The sequence below is a fragment of the Passer domesticus genome, chromosome 34 (assembly GCF_036417665.1).
Source record: "Passer domesticus isolate bPasDom1 chromosome 34, bPasDom1.hap1, whole genome shotgun sequence".
NCBI lineage: Eukaryota > Metazoa > Chordata > Aves > Passeriformes > Passeridae > Passer > Passer domesticus.
The window spans coordinates 801,156-823,297 of NC_087507.1; the positions used below are offsets into that span (position 1 = coordinate 801,156).

General features: G+C 54.4%; 1 protein-coding gene across 11 annotated transcripts in view; it reads left to right on the top strand.

Annotated features, from left to right (window-relative positions):
* Positions 1-22,142, top strand: part of EVI5L (ecotropic viral integration site 5 like) — a 59,934-nt gene that overhangs the window by 29,643 nt on the left and 8,149 nt on the right. For 8 of the 11 annotated variants that reach the window (XM_064402096.1, XM_064402098.1, XM_064402094.1 and 5 more), the window contains exons 8-16: positions 899-988; positions 5,309-5,406; positions 6,031-6,091; positions 7,447-7,500; positions 13,180-13,212; positions 18,418-18,549; positions 20,459-20,587; positions 21,812-21,890; positions 22,056-22,096. In XM_064402096.1, coding sequence (XP_064258166.1) covers positions 899-988; positions 5,309-5,406; positions 6,031-6,091; positions 7,447-7,500; positions 13,180-13,212; positions 18,418-18,549; positions 20,459-20,587; positions 21,812-21,890; positions 22,056-22,096 — 717 coding nt within the window. Of the gene's footprint in view, positions 1-898; positions 989-5,308; positions 5,407-6,030; positions 6,092-7,446; positions 7,501-13,179; positions 13,213-18,417; positions 18,550-20,458; positions 20,588-21,811; positions 21,923-22,055; positions 22,097-22,142 lie in introns of all 11 variants that reach the window. The other 3 variants (XM_064402101.1, XM_064402100.1, XM_064402104.1) reach the window with 3 other exon arrangements.

The window sequence follows — 22,142 nt, forward strand, 5'->3', positions numbered from 1 at the left end:
GGGTTTGACCAAGTCCCTGAAGAAGGAGTTTGGGGTGGATCAAATCCCTCAAGAACAGGTTTGGATTTGGTCAAGTCCCTCAAAAATGGGCTCAGGGGTGGCCGTGGTGACCCGGAGATGATCTGAGGTGGCCCCAGGGTGGCCATGGTGATCTGGGGTGACCCAAGGTGGCTCTGGCGTGGCCATGGTGGCCGTGGGGTGGCCCCAATGACCCAAAGTGGCTGTGGCGTGGCCATGGTGGCTGTGGGGTGGCCCCAATGACCCAAAGTGGCTCTGGAGTGGCCGTGGTGACCCAGGGATGACCCGTGGTGGCCGTGGTGGCCACACTGACCGGGTGGGGCAGTGGCAGGGGTGGGGTGGCCGTCAGGTGGCCCCAATAACCCAAGGTGGCCTCAGGGTGGCCATGGTTATCTGGGATGACCCGAGGTGGCCCTGAGGTGGCCGTGGTGACCGTGGGGACGTGGCAGGGGCTGGAGATGGTGTTCCGTGTGGGGATGGCCCTGGTGGCCCTGGTGACCATGGGGTGGCCCTGAGGTGGCCTTGGGCTGGCCCTGATGGCCCTGGGGTGGTCCTGGGGTGGCCCTGGTGGCCCCGGTGACCATGGGGACATGGCAGGGGCTGGAGATCGTGTTCCACGTGGGGATGGCCCTGGTGGCCCTGGTGGCCCTGGTGGCCCCGGTGACGGTGGGGACGTGGCAGGGGCTGGAGATCGTGTTCCGTGTGGGGATGGCCCTGGTGGCCCTGGTGGCCCTGGGGTGGCCCTGGTGGCCCCGGTGACCGTGGGGACGTGGCAGGGGCTGGAGATCGTGTTCCGTGTGGGGATGGCCCTGGTGGCCCTGGTGGCCCTGGTGGCCCTGGGGTGGCCCTGGTGGCCCCGGTGACGGTGGGGACGTGGCAGGGGCTGGAGATTGTGTTCCGCGTGGGGATGGCCCTGCTGCAGTTCAACCAGGCCGAGCTGGTGCAGCTGGACATGGAGGGCATGTCCCAGGTACGGCCGGGGGGACACTGGGGACCTTGGGGACCTTGGGGGCCTGGGGGACCCTGGGGTGGTCTTGGGATGGCTTTGGAGCGGGGTTGGTCAGTGGGGTGGGCTTGGGGTGGGCTTGGGCAGTGGGGTGGGGTTCGGGTCAGTTGGGTCAGTTGGTTTGGGGTGGGGTTAGGATGGGGTTGGTCAACGGGGTGAGGTTGGTCAGTGGGGTGGGGTCGGGATGGGTTTGATCAGTGGGGCAGGGTTGGGGTGGGGTTGGTCTGTGGGGTGGGGTTGGGATGGTTTTGGGGTGGGGTTGGTCAGTAGGATGGGTTGGTCAGTGGGGTGGGTTGGTCAGTGGGGTGGGTTGGTCAGTGGGGTGGTGTTGGAATGGGTTTGGGGTGGGGTTGGTGTGGGGTTGGTCAATAGGATGGGGTTGGGGTGGGGTTGGTCAATAGGATGGGGTTGGGGTGGGGTTGGTCAGTGGGGTGGGGTTGGGATGGGTTTGCAGTGGGGTTGGTGTGGGGTTGGTCAATGGGGTGGTGGCAGGGTTGGGGTCAGTGGGGTGGGGTTGGTCAATAGGATGGGGTTGGTGTGGGGTTAGGATGGGGTTGGTCAATAGGATGGGGTTGGGGTGGGGTTGGTCAATGGGGTGAGCTTGGGGTGAGGTGGGCTTGGTGGCCTTGGACTGGTTTGGGGTGGCCTTGGGTTGGGTTTGGTCAATGGGGTAGGGTTGGGGTGGGGTTGGGGTGGGGTTCAGCAGTAGAGGGGGTTTAGGGTGGGGTTGGTCAGTGGGGTGGGTTTGATCAATGGGGCGGGTTTGGGGTGGGTTTAGGGTGGGTTTGGTCAATGGGGTGGATTTGGGGTGGGTTTGGTCAATGGGATGGGTTTGGTCAATGGGGTGGATTTGGGGTGGGTTTGGTCAATGGGATGGGTTTGGGGTGGGTTTAGGGTGGGTTTGGTCAATGGGGTGGATTTGGGGTGGGTTTGGTCAATGGGGTGGGTTTGGGGTGGGTTTGGTCAATGGGGTGGGTTTGGGGTGGGTTTAGGGTGGGTTTGGTCAGTGGGGTGGGGTTGGGGTGGGTTTGGTCAATGGGGTGCACAATGGGATGGGTTTGGGGTGGTTTTAGGGTGGGGTTGGTCAATGGGGTGGATTTGGGGTGGGTTTGGTCAATGGGGTGATCAATGGGGTGGGGTTGGGGTGGGTTTGGTCAATGGGGTGGATTTGGGGTGAGTTTGAGGTGGGTTTGGTCAATGGGGTGGATTTGGGGTGGGTTTGGTCAATGGGGTGGGGTTGGGGTGGGGTTGGTCAATGGGGTGGGGTTGGGGTGGGGTTGGTCAATGGGGTGGGGTTGGGGTGGGGTTCAGCAATGGAGGGGGTTTGGGGTGGGGTTGGTCAATGGGGTGGTCTCGGTGTGGGCCTGGTCAGTGGGGTGAGTTTGGGATGGGTTTGGCCAATGGATGGGATTTGGTCAGTGGGATGGGTTTGGGGTGGCTTTGGTCAATGGGATGGATTTGGGGTGGATTTGAGGTTTGTTTGGGATGGATCTGGTGTGGGTTTGGTCAATGGGATGGATTTGGGGTGGGTTTGGTCAATGGGATGGATTTGGGGTGGGTTTGGGGTGGGTTTGGTCAATGGGATGGATTTGGGGTGGTTTGGGATGGATTTGGGGTGGGTTTGGGGTGGATTTGGGGTGGTCTGGCCAGCAGGATGAGTTTATCCCTGTTTTGTCCTGGTTTTCCCCCATTTGGGGTCGATTCTCCCCATTTTTTCCCCATTTTGTGCCATTTTTTCCCTGATTTGGGATGAATTGTCCCAAATTTGGGCTGAATTGTCCCAGATTTGGGATGAATCTTCCCAATTTTGGCCTCAATGTACCCATTTTTGGTCTGAATCTGCCCATTTTTGGTGTGAATTCCCCATTTTTGGGGTGAATTGCCCCCATTTTGGGCTGAACTCCCCGTTTTTGGTGTGAATTGTCCCTGATTTGGGTTGAATTGTCCCCATTTTTTGCTGTGAATCCCCCGTTTTTGGTCTGAATTCCCTGTTTTTGGTCTGAATTCCCCATTTTTGTTCTGAATTCCCCGTTTTTGGTCTGAATTCCCTATTTTTGGTCTGAATTCCCCATTTTTGGTCTGAATTGCCCATTTCTGGGGTGAGTTGTCCCTGATTTGGGCTGCATTGTCCCCATTTTTTGGTGTGAATTCCCCATTTTTGGTCTGAATTGTCCCCAATTTTGGCTGAATTATCCTCATTTTTGGTGTGAATTGTCCCCAGTTTGGGCTGACTCTCCCCATTTTTGGTCTGAATTCCCCATTTTGCTGTGAATCCCCCATTTTTGGGGTGAATTCCCCATTTTTGGTGTGACTTGTCCCCGATTTGTTCTGACTCTCTCCGTGTTTGCTGTGAATCCCCCATTTTTGGTCGGAATTCCCCATTTTTGGTCTGAATCCCCCATTTTTGTTCTGAATCCCCCATTTTTGGTCTGAATCCCCCATTTTTCGTGTGAATTATCCCCAATTTGGTGTGAATTGTCCTTGATTTGGGCTGAATCTCCCAGTTTTTGGGGTGAATTCCCCATTTTTGATCTGAATCTCCCCATTTTTGGTCTGAATCCCCCATTTTTGTTCTGAATCCCCGTTTTGGTGTGACCTGTCCCCCATTTTCGGGGTGACCTGTCCCGTTTTGGTGTGAGCTGTCCCGGTTTGGTGTGACCTGTCCCGGTTTGGTGTGACCTGTCCCCGTTTTGGTGTGACCTGTCCCCGGTTTGGTGTGACCTGTCCCGGTTTGGTGTCACCTGTCCCGGTTTGGTGTGACCTGTCCCGGTTTGGTGTGACCTGTCCCCGTTTTGGTGTGACCTGTCCCCGGTTTGGTGTGACCTGTCCCGGTTTGGTGTGACCTGTCCCCGTTTTGGTGTGACCTGTCCCGTTTTGGTGTGACCTGTCCCCGTTTTGGGGTGACCTGTCCCGGTTTGGTGTGACCTGTCCCGGTTTGGTGTGACCTGTCCCCGTTTTGGGGTGACCTGTCCCGGTTTGGTGTGACCTGTCCCGGTTTGGTGTCACCTGTCCCGGTTTGGTGTGACCTGTCCCGGTTTGGTGTGACCTGTCCCCGTTTTGGTGTGACCTGTCCCCGGTTTGGTGTGACCTGTCCCCGTTTTGGTGTGACCTGTCCCCGTTTTGGTGTCACCTGTCCCGGTTTGGTGTGACCTGTCCCGGTTTGGTGTGACCTGTCCCCGTTTTGGGGTGACCTGTCCCGGTTTGGTGTGACCTGTCCCTGTTTTGGGGTGAATTGTCCCCGTTTTGGGGTGACCTGTCCCCGTTTTGATGTGACCTGTCCCCGTTTTGGTGTCACCTGTCCCGGTTTGGTGTGACCTGTCCCCGGTTTGGTGTCACCTGTCCCCGGTTTGGTGTGACCTGTCCCGGTTTGGTGTGACCTGTCCCGGTTTGGTGTGACCTGTCCCGGTTTGGTGTCACCTGTCCCGGTTTGGTGTGACCTGTCCCCCATTTTTGGGGTGACCTGTCCCGGTTTGGTGTGACCTGTCCCGTTTTGGTGTGACCTGTCCCCGGTTTGGTGTGACCTGTCCCGGTTTGGTGTCACCTGTCCCGGTTTGGTGTGACCTGTCCCGGTTTGGTGTGACCTGTCCCGGTTTGGTGTGACCTGTCCCGGTTTGGTGTGACCTGTCCCCGGTTTGGGGTGAATTGTCCCCGGTTTGGTGTGAGCTGTCCCGGTTTGGTGTGACCTGTCCCCGGTTTGGTGTGACCTGTCCCGGTTTGGTGTGACCTGTCCCGGTTTGGTGTGACCTGTCCCGTTTTGGTGTGACCTGTCCCGGTTTGGTGTGACCTGTCCCCGTTTTGGGGTGAATTGTCCCCGGTTTGGTGTGACCTGTCCCCCATTTTCGGTGTGACCTGTCCCGGTTTGGTGTGACCTGTCCCGTTTTGGTGTGACCTGTCCCCGTTTTGGGGTGAATTGTCCCCGGTTTGGTGTGACCTGTCCCGGTTTGGTGTGACCTGTCCCAGTTTGGTGTGACCTGTCCCAGTTTGGTGTGACCTGTCCCAGTTTGGTGTGACCTGTCCCGTTTTGGTGTGACCTGTCCCCCATTTTCGGTGTGACCTGTCCCGGTTTGGTGTGACCTGTCCCGGTTTGGTGTCACCTGTCCCGTTTTGGTGTGACCTGTCCCGTTTTGGGGTGACCTGTCCCGTTTTGGTGTGACCTGTCCCGTTTTGGTGTGACCTGTCCCGTTTTGGTGTGACCTGTCCCATTTTGGTGTGACCTGTCCCGTTTTGGTGTGACCTGTCCCGGTTTGGTGTGACCTGTCCCGTTTTGTGCCCCGTGTCCCGCAGTACTTCCAGAAGGTGATCCCTCACCAGTTCGACTCGTGCCCCGACCAGCTGATCCTGCGCGCCTGCCAGGTCAAGTACAACCCGCGCAAGATGAAGAGGTGGGGACGCCTCTGGCCCTCTGTCCCTGTGTCCCTCTGTCCCTGTGTCCCTCTGTCCCCTCTGTCCCTCTGTCCTTCTGTCCTTCTGTCCCTGTGTCCCTCTGTCCCCTCTGTCACTGTGTCCTTCTGTCTCTCTGTCCCTGTGTCCCCTCTCTCCCTCTGTCCCCTCTGTCCCTCTGTCCCTGTCCCCTCTGTCTCCATCTCTGTCCCTCTCCCCTGTCCTCATCCCCTCTCCCTATCCCATCCCTCTCCCTGTCCCTGTGTCCCTCTGTCCCTCTGTCCCCAGCTGTCCCTCTGTCCCTGTGTCCCCTCTGTCCCTGTGTCCCCTCTGTCCCCAGCTGTCCCTGTGTCCCTGTCCCTCTCCCTGTCCCTCTGTCCCCATCCCTGTCCCTGTGTCCCTGTCCCTGTCCCTGTGTCCCTGTCCCTGTGTCCCGCTGTCCCTGTGTCCCTGTGTCCCGCTGTCCCTGTCTCCCTGTGTCCCTGTCCCTCTGTCCCCATCCCTGTCCCTGTGTCCCTGTCCCTGTCCCTGTCCCTGTCCCTGTGTCCCTGTCCCTGTCCCTCTGTCCCTCTGTCCCTGTGTCCCTGTCCCTGTCCCTCTGTCCCCAGCTGTCCGTGTGTCCCCAGGCTGGAGAAGGAGTACGCCGCGCTCAAGAGCAAAGAGATGGAGGAGCAGATCGAGATCAAGGTGACACAGCTGGGACAGCTGGGGACAGCTGGGGACACAGCTGGGACAGCTGGGGACACTGCAGGGACACTGCTGGGACACTGCTGGGACAGCTGGGGACACTGCAGGGACAGCTGGGGACACTGCAGGGACACTGCAGGGACAGCTGGGACACTGCAGGGACAGCTGGGGACAGCTGGGACACTGCAGGGACAGCTGGGGACACTGCAGGGACACTGCAGGGACAGCTGGGGACAGCTGGGACACTGCAGGGACAGCTGGGGACACTGCAGGGACACTGCAGGGACAGCTGGGGACAGCTGGGACACTGCAGGGACACAGCTGGGACAGCTGGGACACTGCAGGGACAGCTGGGGACAGCTGGGGACACAGCTGGGGACAGCTGGGACAGCTGGGGACACTGCAGGGACACAGCTGGGACAGCTGGGGACACTGCAGGGACAGCTGGGGACACTGCAGGGACAGCTGGGACAGCTGGGACACTGCAGGGACAGCTGGGGATACTGCAGGGACACTGCAGGGACAGCTGGGGACAGCTGGGGACAGCTGAACACAGCTGGGACACTGCAGGGACAGCTGGGGACAGCTGGGGACACTGCAGGGACAGCTGGGACAGCTGGGGATACTGCAGGGACACTGCAGGGACAGCTGGGACACTGCAGGGACAGCTGGGGATACTGCAGGGACACTGCAGGGACAGCTGGGGACACACCTGGGGACACTGCAGGGACAGCTGGGGATACTGCAGGGACACTGCAGGGACAGCTGGGACAGCTGGGGACAGCTGAACACAGCTGGGACACTGCAGGGACAGCTGGGGACACACCTGGGGACACTGCAGGGACACCTAGGGACAGCTGAACACCCCTGGGGACACACCTGGGGACAGCTGAACACACCTGGGGACAGCTGGGACAGCTGGGGACAAACCTGGGGACACTGAAGGGACAAAGCTGGGACACCTGGGGACAACTGGGAACACAGCTGGGGACACACCTGGGGACAGCTGGGGACACTGCAGGGACACCTGGGGACACTGCAGGGACACAGCTGGGACACTGCAGGGACACCTGGGGGACAGCTGGGGACACCTGCGGATACCTGGGTCACCACTCATTGTCCCCTCTGTCCCCTCCCTGTCCCCCCTGTCCCCTCTGTCCCCTCCCTGTTCCCTCCCTGTCCCCTCGGTGTCCCCATTGTCCCCTCTGTCCCCCCTCTGTCCCCCCCGTCCCCTCTGTCCTCCCTGTCCCCCTGTGTCCCCTCTGTCCCCCCTGTCCCCCCTGTCCCTCTGTCCCCTCCCTGTCCCTCTGTCCCCTGTGTCCCCTCTGTCCCCTCTGTCCCCTGTGTCCCCTCAGCGGCTCCGCTCCGAGAACCGCCTGCTCAAGCAGCGCATCGAGACCCTGGAGAAGGTGAGCACCCCCAAAAACCTCCCCAAAAAATGCCCCAAAAAAACCCCAAATCACCCCAAAACATCCCGAAAAACCCTAAAGCACCACATGGAACCCCAAAAAAACCCCCCAAAAAAATGAAAAACAAACCCAAACTGTTGCATGGAACCCAAAAAAACCAAAACACCCCAAACCTCCAAAACCAAACCCAAAACACCACATGGAACCCAAAAAACCCCAAAAACAATCCCAAACCACTGCATGGAACCCAAAAAACCCCAAAACCAAACCCAAAACACCACATGGAACCCAAAAAACCCCAAAACCAAACCCAAAACACCACACGGAACCCCAAAAAACCCCAAAACACCACACAGAACCAACAAAACCTCTCAAAAAACAGCCCCAAAATCCCAAACCACTGCATGGAACCCCAAAAAAACCCCAAAACCCCCCCAAAAAACAAACCCAAAGTGCTGCATGGAACCCAAAAAACCCCAAAACACCCCAAAAAACCCCAAAACACCACATGGAACAAAAAAAAAAAAAAAACAAACCTCCCAAAAACCACTCCAAAATCCCAAAACACTGCATGGAACCCCCCAAAAAAACCCCCAAAACCCAAAACACCCCAAACCACTGCATGGAACCCAAAAAACCCCAAAACACCCCAAAAAACCCCAAAACACCACATGGAACAAAAAAAAAAACAACAAACCTCCCAAAAACCACTCCAAAATCCCAAAACACTGCATGGAACCCCCCAAAAAAACCCCCAAAACCCAAAACACTGCATGGAACCCAAAAAACCCCTAAACCCCCCCAAAAACCTCCCAAACCACTGAAAGGAACCCAAAAACCCCAAAAAACCCCAAAACACCACACAGAAACAAAAAAACTCCCAAAAAACCACCCCAAAATCCCAAAACACTGCATGGAACCCCAAAAAACCCCTAAACCCCCCAAAACCAAATCTAAAACACCACATGGAACCAAAAAAATCCCAAAACACCACATGGAACCCCCCCAAAAAACCCCAAAATACCGCATGGAACCCAAAAAACTCCCAAAACACCACATGGAAACTCCCAAAAACCCCCAACCCCCCGCCAAAACAAACCCAAACCACTGCATGGAACTCCAAAACCCCAAAACACCACACAGAACCCAAAACCCCCCAAAAAACCCCAAAATACCCCCCAAAAAACCAAACACCCCCAAAACTCCGCATGGAACCCAAAAAAATTCAAAATTCCGTAAAACATCCCATGGAACCCCCAAAAAACCCAAAACACCGCATGGAACCCAAAACCAAACCCAAAAAAAATCACATAGAACCCAACCCCCCCCCCAAAAAAACCCCAAATACCCCCAAAAAAACCAAACCCTCCCCCCAAAACTCTGCATGGAACCCCAAAAAAACCCCAAAAAATCTCCAAAAAATCACATGGCACCCTGAAAAAACCCAAAACATCACATGGAACCCCAAAAAACCCAAAAGACCACATGGAACCCAAAACTCCCTCCCAAAAAAAACCCCAAAAAACCAACCCCCACCCCAAAACTCTGCATGGATCCCCAGAAAAACCCAAAAAATGACACGGAACCCCAAAAAACCCAAACCACCGCATGGAACCCAAAACCAAACCCCAAAAAATCACATAGAACCCAAAACCCCCCAAAAAAAACCCCAAAAAACCAACCCCCACCCCAAAACCCCACAAAACTCTGCATGGAGCCCCAAAATAACCCCAAAAATGTCCAAAAAATCACATGGAACCCCAAAAAACCCAAAAGACCACATGGAACCCAAAACCCCCCCCAAAAAACCAATCCCCACCCCAAAACTCTGCATGGATCCCCAAAAAAACCCAAAAACTGACATGGAACCCCAAAAAACCCAAACCACCGCATGGAACCCAAACCCCAGCCCCAAAACCCCCCTTAGGGCCCCGATCCCCCGTTTTGGGGTGAAATCCCTCATTTGGGGCCAAACCCCATTTCGAGGGACCCCCCCCCCCCCCATTTTGGGCCAATTTCCCCTTCAGACCCCAAAAAATTCCCGTTTGCACCCAAAGCCCAAATGCTCGGGAACGGGGGAGTCCCGGGGGTGGGGGCGGGCGCGGCTGCCGCGGCTGCGGCTCTGCCACTGCCACTGGCACCACTGGCACTGTCCCTGTCACTGGCACCGATCTGTCACTGGCACTGTCACTGATCTGTCACTGTCACCGATCTGTCCCTGTCACTGTCACTGTCCCTGACCTGTCACTGTCACCAATCTGTCACTGTCACCGATCTGTCACCATCGCTGGCCCAGCTCTGTCACTGTCACTGTCCCTGACCTGTCCCTGACCTGTCCCTGTCCCTGTCACTGTCACCACTGTGACTGTCCCTGTCCCTGTCACCGATCTGGCTCTGTCACTGTCCCTGTCCCTGTCACCGTCCCTGTCCCTGTCACTGTCCCTGTCCCTGTCCCTGTCCCTGTCACCGATCTGGCTCTGTCCCTGTCCCTGTCCCTGTCACCGATCTGGCTCTGTCACTGTCCCTGTCCCTTGCACTGTCACTGTCCCTGTCCCTGTCACCGATCTGTCACCGTCCCTGTCACTGTCACCGATCTGGGTCTGTCACTGTCCCTGTCCCTGAGCTGGCTCTGCCACTGTCACCACCGCTGTCACTGTCACCGCTGTCACTGTCACTGCTGTCACTGTCACCGCTGTCACTGTCGCTGCTGTCGCTGTCTCGGCTCTGTCGCTGCTGTCACCATCGCTGACCCGACTGTCTCTGTCCCTGTCACCGATCTGTCACTGTCCCTGCTCTGTCACTGGCACTGTCCCTGTCACTGTCACTGTCTCTGTCCCTGACCCGGCTCTGTCGCTGTCACTGTCACTGCCGTGACTGTCACTGTTCCAGCTCTGTCCCTGTCACTGTCTCTGTTGCTGTCCCTGACCTGTCACTGTCCCTGTCACCGATCTGTCGCTGTCACCACTGTCCACCATCGCTGACCCAGCTCTGTCTCTGTCCCCATCTCTGATCTGTCCCTGTCACTGTCTCTGTCGCTGTCACTGTCACTGCTGTCACTGTCACTGTCCCGGCTCTCTGTCCCCATCTCTGATCTGTCACTGTCACTGTCTCTGTCGCTGTCACTGTCACTGCTGTCACTGTCACTGTCCCGGCTCTCTGTCCCCATCTCTGATCTGTCACTGTCACTGTCACTGTCCCGGCTCTCTGTCCCCATCTCTTATCTGTCACTGTCACTGTCTCTGTCGCTGTCACTGTCACTGCTGTCACTGTCACTGTTCCGGCTCTGTCACTGTCACTGTTCCTGACCTGTCACTGCTGTCACTGTCCCTGACCCGGCTCTGTCACTGTTCCTGACCTGTCACTGCTGTCACTGTCACTGTCCCAGCTCTGTCACTGTCACTGACCTGTCACTGCTGTCACTGTCCCTGACCCGGCTCTGTCACTGTTCCTGACCTGTCACCGCTGTCACTGTCCCTGTCCCGGCTCTGTCACTGTCACTGACCTGTCACTGCTGTCACTGTCCCTGACCCGGCTCTGTCACTGTTCCTGACCTGTCACTGCTGTCACTGTCCCTGACCCGGCTCTGTCACTGTTCCTGACCTGTCACTGCTGTCACTGTCCCTGACCCGGCTCTGTCACTGTCACTGACCTGTCACTGCTGTCACTGTCACTGTCCCAGCTCTGTCACTGTCACTGACCTGTCACTGCTGTCACTGTCCCTGACCCGGCTCTGTCTCTGTCACTGACCTGTCACCGCTGTCACTGTCACTGTCCCAGCTCTGTCACTGTCACTGACCTGTCACTGCTGTCACTGTCACTGTCCCAGCTCTGTCACTGTCACTGACCTGTCACCGCTGTCACTGTCACTGTCCCAGCTCTGTCACTGTCACTGACCTGTCACCGCTGTCACTGTCACTGTCCCAGCTCTGTCACTGTCACTGACCTGTCACTGCTGTCACTGTCCCTGACCCGGCTCTGTCTCTGTCACTGACCTGTCACCGCTGTCACTGTCACTGTCCCAGCTCTGTCACTGTCACTGACCTGTCACTGCTGTCACTGTCCCTGACCCGGCTCTGTCACTGTCACTGACCTGTCACTGCTGTCACTGTCACTGTCCCAGCTCTGTCACTGTCACTGACCTGTCACTGCTGTCACTGTCCCTGACCCGGCTCTGTCTCTGTCACTGACCTGTCACCGCTGTCACTGTCCCTGTCCCAGCTCTGTCACTGTCACTGACCTGTCACTGCTGTCACTGTCCCTGACCCGGCTCTGTCACTGTTCCTGACCTGTCACTGCTGTCACTGTCACTGTCGTTGTTGCTGTTGCTGACCTGGCTCTGTCTCTGTCCCCATCACTGATCTGTCCCTGTCACTGTCCCTGTCCCTGTCCCTGTCCTGCCCCTGTCACCGATCTGTCCCTGTCACTGATCTGTCATTGTCACCGATTTGTCCTTGTCCCTGACCCACTCTGTGTGTCCCTGTCACTGATCTGTGTCCCTGTCACTGATCTGTGTCCCTGTCACCAATCTGTCCCTGTCACTGATCTGTCCCTGTCACTGATCTGTGTCCCTGTCACCAATCTGTCCCTGTCACTGATCTGTGTCCCTGTCACCAATCTGTCCCTGTCACTGATCTGTGTCCCTGTCACTGATCTGTGTCCCTGTCACCAATCTGTCCCTGTCACCAATCTGTCCCTGTCACTGATCTGTGTCCCTGTCACTGATCTGTGTCCCTGTCACTGATCTGTGTCCCTGTCACCGATCTGTGTCCCTGTCACTGATCTGTGTCCCTGTCACTGATCTGTGTCCCTGTCACCAATCTGTCCCTGTCACTGATCTGTGTCCCTGTCACTGATCTGTGTCCCTGTCACTGATCTGTGTCCCTGTCACCAATCTGTCCCTGTCACTGATCTGTCCCTGTCACTGATCTGTGTCCCTGTCACCAATCTGTCCCTGTCCCATCCCTGACCCTTCTGTCCCTGTCCCTGTCCCTGACCCTGACCGCTCTGTGTTTCTGTGTCCCTGTCCCTGTGCTGTCCCTGTCCCCGCTCTGTCCCTGTCACCATCTGTCCGTGTCCCTGTCACTGATCTGTCACCAATGTGTCACTGACGTGTCCCTGTCACTGATGTGTCACTGACATGTCCCTGTCACTGATCTGTCCCTGTCCCTGTCACTGATCTGTCCCTGTCACTGACGTGTCCCTGTCACCGATGTGTCACTGACGTGTCCCTGTCCCTGTCACTGACGTGTCCCTGTCCCTGTCACTGACGTGTCCCTGTCCCTGCTCTCTCCCTGTCACTGATCTGTCCCTGTCACTGACGTGTCCCTGTCCCTGCTCTCTCCCTGTCACTGATGTGTCACTGATGTGTCACTGACGTGTCCCTGTCACTGACGTGTCCCTGTCCCCATCTGTCCCTGTCACTGATGTGTCACTGATGTGTCACTGACGTGTCCCTGTCCCCGCTCTGTCCCTGTCACTGATGTGTCACTGATGTGTCACTGACGTGTCCCTGTCACTGATCTGTCCCTGTCACTGATGTGTCACCGATGTGTCACTGACGTGTCCCTGTCACTGATGTGTCACTGACGTGTCCCTGTCACTGACGTGTCCCTGTCACTGATCTGTCCCTGTCACTGATGTGTCACTGACGTGTCCCTGTCCCCGCTCTGTCCCTCCCAGGAGAGCGCGGCTCTGGCCGATCGCCTCATCCAGGTACCGCCCGACGCTGCCGAGGGCCCTCGTGGGCCGCGACTTCCCGACTTTTGTTTCCCCCAATTTCCCCAATTCTCCCCCAAGTTCCCTGATTGATTTTCCCGATTGATTTTCCCAATTTCCCTGATTTTTTCCCTGGATTTTCCCCATTTATTTCCCCGATTTTTCCCCCAATTTCCCCAGTTTTTTTACCCAATTTCCCCAATTTTTTTCCCCAATTTCCCTGATTTGGTTTTCCCGATTGATTTTCCCATTTTTCCCGACTGATTTTCCCAATTTCCCTGACTTTTTCTCCAATTTTCCCCATTTATTTCCCCAGTATTTTACCCCGATTTCCCCCAGTTTCCCTGATTGATTTTCCCGATTGGTTTTCCCAACTTTCCTGATTGATTTTCCCAATTTCCCTGACTTTTTCCCCCCATTTTCCCTATTTATTTCTCCCTAATTTTTTCCCCAATTTCCCTGATTGATTTCCCCAATTGACTTTCCCAACTGATTTTCCCAATTTCCCTGACTTTTCCCCCAATTTTCCCCATTTATTTCCCCAATGTTTTACTCCAATTTCCCCCAATTTCCCTGATTTTTCCCCAATTTCCCTGATTGATTTTCCTGATTTTCCCAGTTGATTTCCCCCAATTTCCCTGACTTTTCCCCCAATTTTCCCCATTTATTTCCCCAATATTTTACTCCGATTTCCCTCCAATTTCCCTGATTTTTTCCCCAATTTCCCTGATTGATTTTTCCGATTGATTTTCCCAATTTCCCCGATTGATTTCCCGGATTGATTTTCCCAATTTCCCTGACTTTTCCCCCAATTTTACCCATTTATTTCCCCGATGTTTTACTCCAATTTCTCTGATTTTTCCCCCAATTTTCCAAATTTATTTCCCCATTTTTTCCCCAATTTCCCTGATTGATTTTCCCGAATGATTTTCCCAATTTTCCCAATTGATTTTCCCAATTTCCCTGACTTTTTCCTCCAATTTTCCCCATTTATTTCCCCGATGTTTTACTCCAATTTCCCTGATTTTTCCCCCGATTTTCCCAATTTATTTCCCCATTTATTTCCCCATTTTTCCCCCAATTTCCCCGATTGATTTTCCCGATTGATTTCCCCAATTTCTCTGACTTTTCCCCCAATTTTCCCCATTTTTTTCCCTGATGTTTTACTCCAATTTTCCCCCAATTTCTCTGATTTTTCCCACAATTTTCCAAATTTATTTCCCCGATGTTTTACTCCGATTTCCCTCCAATTTCCCCAATTTTTTCCCCAATTTCCCTGATTGATTTTCCCAATTGATTTTCCCAATTGATTTCCCCAATTTCCCTGATTTTCCCCCAATTTTTCCCATTTATTTCCCCAAAGTTTTACTCTGATTTCCCCCAATTTCCCTGACTTTTCCCCCAATTTTCCCCATTTGTTTCCCCGATGTTTTACCCCAGTTTCCCCCCATTTCCCCAATTTTTTCCCAATTTCCCCAATTTTTTTCCCCAATTTCCCTGATTGATTTTCCCCATTGATTTTCCCAATTTCCCCGACTTTTCCCCCCAATTTCCCCATTTTTTCCCCCAATTTCCCCAATTGATTTTCCTGATTGATTTTCCTAATTTCCCTGATTGATTTTCCCAATTTCCCTGATTTTTTCCCCCAATTTTCCCCATTTATTTCCCCAATGTTTTACTCCGATTTCCCCGATTATTCCCCCAATTTCCCTGATTGATTTTCCTGATTGATTTTCCCAATTTCCTGATTGATTTTCCCAATTTCCCTGATTCTTTCCCCCAATTTTCCCAATTTATTTCCCCATTCTTTTCCCCGATTTTCCTGATTGATTTTCCCGATTGATTTTCCCAATTTCCCTGATTTTTCCCCCTATTTTCCCCATTTATTTCCCCAATGTTTAACCCGATTTTTCCCCAGTTTTCCTGATTGATTTTCCCGATTGATTTTCCTGATTGATTTTCCCCATTTATTTCCCCAATTTTCCCAATTTTTCCCCATTTATTTCCCCAATTTCCCCAATATTTCCCCAATATTTTTCCGTTACATTCCCAATTTTCCTGATTTTCCCCATATTTTCCCGGTATTCTCCCAATTTATTTTCCCAATTGATTTCCCTGATTTTCCCAAGATTTTCCCAATTTTCCTGTTTTCCCCATGTTTTCCAGATTTCTTTTCCCAATTTATTTCCCTGATTTTCCCAATGGTTTTCCCCAATTTTCCCAATTTCCCTGACTTTTTCCCCAATTTTCCCCACTGATTCCCCCATTTATTTCCCTGATATTTTCCCAATATTTTCCCAATTTTCCTGATTTTCCCCATATTTTCCCAATATTCTCCCAGTTTATTTTCCCAATTTATTTCCCTGATTTTTTCCTGATTTTCCCAATTTATTTTCCCAATTTCCCCAATTTATTTTCCCAACTTTCCTGATTTGTTTTCCCAGTTTTCCTGATTTTCTTCCCCAATTTTCCTAATTTTTTTCTCGATTTTCCCAATATTTTCCTGATTTTTTTCCCAATTTCCCTGATTTTCTTGATTTTTTCCCCAATTTTCCCAATCTATTTTCCTGATTTTTCCCCCAATTTCCCTATTTATTTTCCTGATTTTCCCAATTTGCTTTCCCAATTTTCTTCCCCAATTTTCCTAATTTATTTTCCTGATTTCTCTGATTTTTTTTCTGATTTCCCCAATTTATTTTCCCAATTTATTTCCCTGATTTTCTTCCCAATTTTCCCAATTTATTTTCCCAACTTATTTTCCCAACTTTCCTGATTTTCCTCCCCAATTTTCCCACCCCGATTTTCCTAATTATTTTCTCAATTTTCACAATATTTTCCTGATTTTTTCCCAGTTTTCCTAATTTATTTTCCTAATTTTTTCCAATTTTCCCAATTTATTTTCCTGCTTTTTTTTCCCAATTTTCCCAATTTATTTTCCCAATTTTCCCAATTTATTTTCCTAATTTTTTCCAATTTTCCCAATTTATTTTCCTGCTTTTTTTTCCCAGTTTTCCCAATTTATTTTCCCAATTTTCCCAATTTATTTTCCCAATTTTCCCAATTTATTTCCCCTATTTATTTTCCCATTTTTCCTGATTTTCTTCCCCAATTTTCCTCATTTTTCCTGATTTTTTTTCCCAATTTATTTCCCCAATTTTTCCCCAATTTTCCTGATTTATTTTCCTGCTTTTCCCAATTTATTTTCCCAATTTATTTCCCTAATTCTCCTGATTTATTTCCCCAATTTCCCAATATTTTCCAGATTTATTTTCTCTTTTTCCTTTTCCTCCCCCCCCACACTTTTGGGGGAATTTTCCTTTTTTCCACCTTTTTTTTCCCACTTTTTTTTCCACTTTTCCGGAGGCTCCTGCGCATCTCAGGGGGAATTTTGGGGGAATTTTGGAAATTTTTTGGGGGGATTTGGAGGGATTTGGAGGAAATTTTTTAGGAATTCTGGTGAATTTGGGGAGATTTTTGGGGAATTTTGGGGAGAATTTTAAGGAATATGAGGATTTGGGGGGGATTTTTGGGGGAATTTTGAGGAAATTTGGGAGGGGTTTGGGGGAATTTTGGGGAGATTTTGGGAAATTTTGAGGAATTTTGGGGGGATTTTGGGTAAATTTTGGGAAATTTTGAGGAATTTTGGGGAAAGGTTTGGGGGGATTTTGGGGGCTTGGGGCATTTTAGGGGTATTTTGAATTTTGGTGAATTTTGGGGTATTTTGAGGAAATTTTTTGGGAATTTTGGTGAATTTTGAGGAGATTTTGGGGGAAATTTTGGGGGATATTGAATAATTTTCAAGGAATTTGGGGGGAATTTTTGGTGAAATTTGGGGGGAATTTGGTGATTTTTTTAATTTTAAGGGAATTTTGGTGGCATTTGGGAGAATTTTGGGGGAATTTTTTGGGAATTTGGGTGAACTTGGGGAATTTTGGGGAAATTTTGGATGAATTTTGGGGAATTTTGAGGAATTGTGGGGAATTTTGGGAGGCTGGCACATTGTAAGGGAATTTTGAATTTTGGTGAATTTTGGGGAAATTTTTGTGAATTTTGGGGATTTGGGGGGAATTTATGGGGAGAATTTTGGGGATTTTTTGGGGGGAAATTTTGGTGAACTTTGAGAACTTTTTGGGGAATTTTGGTGGATTTTGACGGGAATTTTGGGGAGGATTTTGGGGAAATTGGTGAAAATTTGGGAATTTTTGGGATTGGGGGTGGAATTTGGCGTGGGGGAGGGGAGGGGACAGACGGCCCTGGAGGTCCCCACGGGGCTGCTGGCACCTCCAGTGGCACCTCGTGTCCCCAGTGTCACTCCCTGTCCCCCCAGTGCCACCACAGCCGCGCTGGCTCTGCCCTGGGGGCAGGAGGTGGCACTGTCCCCAGTGTCCCCATTGTCCCCAGTGTCCCCAATGTCCCCATTGTCCCCAGTGTCCCCAGTGTCCCCATTGTCCCCAGTGTCCCCAGTGTCCCCATTGTCCCCAGTGTCCCCAATGTCCCCATTGTCCCCAGTGTCCCCAGTGTCACCAAGGTTCTGAATGTCCCCAAGGAAAAGTTACCACAGGCCTAGGAGGTGACACTGTCCCCAATGTCCCTGATGTCCCCAGTGTCCCCAGGGCCAGGTGACACTGTCCCCATTGTCCCCAGTGTCCCCAGGGCCAGGTGACAGCGTCCCCAGTGTCCCCACTGTCCCCATGTCCCCAGGGCCAGGTGACACTGTCCCCAATGTCCCCAATGTCCCCAATGTCCCCGTGTCCCCAGGGCCAGGTGACACTGTCCCCATGTCCCCAATGTCCCCAATGTCCCCAGGGCCAGGTGACACTGTCCCCAATGTCCCCATGTCCCCAGGGCCAGGTGACACAGGCGCAGGAGGTGTCCCTGGTGTCACTGATGTCCCCATTGTCCCCAGGGCCAGGTGACACTGTCCCCATGTCCCCATGTCCCCATGTCCCCAGGGCCAGGTGACACTGTCCCCAATGTCCCCATGTCCCCAGGGCCAGGTGACACTGTCCCCATGTCCCCAATGTCCCCATGTCCCCAGGGCCAGGTGACACGGGCGCAGGAGGTGTCACTGATGTCCCCATGTCCCCAATGTCCCCATTGTCCCCAGGGCCAGGTGACACTGTCCCCATGTCCCCAATGTCCCCAATGTCCCCAGGGCCAGGTGACACTGTCCCCATGTCCCCAATGTCCCCATGTCCCCAGGGCCAGGTGACGCGGGCGCAGGAGGCCGAGGAGAACGACGTCATCCGGCGGGAGCTGGCGCTGGTGCGGCAGCGCTGCAGCTCGGCCACCGAGAGCCTCAGGAGGGCCCAGAGCACCATCAGGGAGCTCCAGGTGTGTCATTGTCACCTCTGTGTCACCTGTGTCACCTCCTGTGTCACCTGTGTGTGCCATTGTCACTGTGTGTGTCACTGTGTCACTGTGTGTCCCTGTGTGTCACTGCCCGGTGACAGCGCTGCAGCTCGGCCACCGAGAGCCTCCGCAGGGCCCAGAGCACCATCAGGGAGCTCCAGGTGTGTCACTGTCACCTCTGTGTCACCTCAGTGTCAGCTGTGTCACCTCCTGTGTCACCTGAGTGTGTCCCTGTGTCACTGTGTCACCCGTGTCCCCTGTGTGTCATTGTCACCTGTGTGTGTCATTGTGTCACTGTGTCACTGTGTCACCCATATCACCTGTGTGTCATTGTCACCTCTGTGTCACCTCCTGTGTCACCTGAGTGTGTCACTGTGTCACCCATATCACCTGTGTGTCATTGTCACCTCTGTGTCACCTCCTGTGTCACCTGAGTGTGTCACTGTGTCACCCATATCACCTGTGTGTCATTGTCACCTCTGTGTCACCTCCTGTGTCACCTGAGTGTGTGTCATTGTCACCTCTGTGTCACCTCCTGTGTCACCTGAGTGTGTGTCATTGTCACCTCTGTGTCACCTCCTGTGTCACCTGAGTGTGTCACTGTGTCACCCATATCACCTGTGTGTCATTGTCACCTCTGTGTCACCTCCTGTGTCACCTGAGTGTGTGTCATTGTCACCTCTGTGTCACCTCCTGTGTCACCTGAGTGTGTGTCATTGTCACCTCTGTGTCACCTCCTGTGTCACCTGAGTGTGTGTCATTGTCACCTCTGTGTCACCTGAGTGTGTCACTGTGTCACTGTGTCACCCGTGTCCCCTGTGTGTCATTGTCACCTGAGTGTGTCACTGTGTCACTGTGTCACCCGTGTCCCCTGTGTGTCATTGTCACCTGAGTGTGTCACTGTGTCACTGTGTCACTGCTTGAGTGACGAGGCTGCAGGTGACATTTGGTGGCATTTGGTGACATTTGGTGACATTTGGTGACATTTGGTGGCACAGGTAACTCCCGCTTGAACGAGGATTTCGTGGCAGGTGGGGACGATGGGGAGGTGACCTTTGGTGACATTGGTGACACTTGGGGACATTGGGGACAGGGTAACCCCCGGCTGAGCGAGGAGCTCGTGGCAGTTGGGGACACTGGGGACATTTGGGGACATTGGGGACATTGGGGACAGGGTAACCCCCGGCTGAGCGAGGAGCTCCTGGCGGTCGGGAGGTGACATTTGGTGACATTTGGGGACACTGGGGACAGGGTAACCCCCGTCTGAGCGAGGAGCTCGTGGTGGCTGGGGACAATGGGGAGGTGACATTTGATGACACTTGGTGACATTGGGGACAGGGTAACCCCCGTCTGAGCGAGGAGCTCGTGGTGGTCAGGAGGTGACATTGGTGACATTTGGTGACATTTGGTGACACTTGGTGACATTGGGGACAGGGTAACCCCCGTCTGAGCGAGGAGTTCGTGGCGGTTGGTGACCTTTGGTGACATTGGTGACATTTGGTGACATTGGGGACATTGGGGACAGGGTAACCCCGTCTGAGCAAGGAGCTCATGGTGGCTGGGAGGTGACATTGGTGACCTTTGGTGACATTTGGGGACACTGGGGACAGGGTAACCCCCGTCTGAGCGAGGAGTTCGTGGCGGTCGGGAGGTGACATTGGTGACATTTGGTGACATTGGGGACATTGGGGACATTGGGGACATTGGGGACAGGGTAACCCCCGTCTGAGCAAGGAGCTCGTGGCGGTCGGGAGGTGACATTGGTGACAGTTGGGGACACTGGGGACAGGGTAACCCCCGTCTGAGCGAGGAGCTCGTGGCGGTTGGTGACACTTGGGGACATTTGGTGACATTGGGGACACTGGTGACATTTGGGGACACCTGGGGACAGGGTAACCCCCGGCTGAGCGAGGAGTTCGTGGCGCACCTGGAGACGGAGCTGGAGCGGTCGCGGCTGCGCGAGAGCGAAACCCTGGGGGCCCTCAAGGAGATGCAGGACAAGGTCCTGGACATGGAGAAGGTGACACTGAGGGGACACCCTGGGGACACCGGGGTGGCACTGGGGTGGCACTGGGGTGGGAGGGTCCCAGTGGGGTGAGGAGGGTCCCATGGGTGGCCTTGGGGACAGGGAGGGTCCCATGGGTGGCCTTGGGGACAGGAGCTGTCCCGGGTGGCCTGTGAAGGTCCCTCTGTCCGCACTGATGTCCCTTTGTCCCCTGCTGTCGCCCCTGGTGATGTCCCTGTCCCTGTCCCCGTGTCTCTGTCCCTGTCCCTGTCCCTGCTGTCCCTGTCCCCATGTCCCTGTGTCCCTGTTCCCGTCCCTGTCCCCATGTCCCTGTCCCTGCTGTCCCTGTCCCTGTCCCTGTCCCTGTCCCTGTCCCTGCTGTCCCTGTCCCTGTCCCCGTGTCCCTGTCCCTGTCCCTGTATCCCTGTCCCTGTCCCTGTCCCTGTCCCTGTCCCTGTCCCTGTGTCCCTGTGTCACCCTGTCCCTGTCCCTGTGTCACCCTGTCCCTGTCCCTGTCCCTGTCCCTGTGTCCCCCTGTCCCTGTGTCACCCTGTCCCTGTGTCACCCTGTCCCTGTCCCTGTGTCACCATGTCACCCTGTCCCTGTCCCTGTCCCTGTCCCTGTCCCTGTGTCACCCTGTCCCTGTCCCTGTCCCTGTCCCCGTGTCCCTGTCCCTGTCCCTGTCCCTGTGTCCCTGTCCCTGTCCCTGTATCCCTGTCCCTGTCCCTGTCCCTGTCCCTGTCCCTGTGTCACCCTGTCCCTGTCCCCGTGTCCCTGTCCCTGTCCCTGTCCCTGTATCCCTGTCCCTGTCCCTGTCCCTGTCCCTGTCCCTGTCCCTGTCCCTGTGTCCCTGTGTCACCCTGTCCCTGTCCCTGTGTCACCCTGTCCCTGTCCCTGTCCCTGTGTCACCCTGTCCCTGTGTCCCCCTGTCCCTGTCCCTGTGTCACCCTGTCCCTGTGTCACCCTGTCCCTGTCCCTGTCCCTGTGTCACCATGTCACCCTGTCCCTGTCCCTGTGTCACCCTGTCCCTGTGTCACCCTGTCCCTGTCCCTGTCCCTGTGTCACCATGTCACCCTGTCCCTGTCCCTGTCCCTGTCCCTGTGTCACCCTGTCCCTGTCCCTGTCCCTGTCCCTGTGTCACCCTGTCCCTGTGTCCCCCTGTCCCTGCTGTCCCCTGTCCCTGTGTCACCCTGTCCCTGTCCCTGTGTCCCCCTGTCCCTGTCCCTGTCCCTGTCCCAGCGTCAGCCGCTGCTGCCGGACGAGTCCAGCGTGGTTCGGCTGCAGGAGGAGCTGCAGGAGCTGGCCCTGAGGGACATCGGGGACATCGGGGACATCGGGGACAGCTGGCAGGTGAGACAGGGACACCGGGGACATCGGGGACACCTGAGTGACATCAGGGACATCGGGGACACCGGGGACATCGGGGACACCTGGCAGGTGAGGCGGGGACACCGGGGACATTGGGGACACCTGAGTGACATCAGGGACATCGGGGACATCGGGGACATCGGGGACAGCTGGCAGGTGAGACAGGGACACCGGGGACATCGGGGACACCTGAGTGACATCA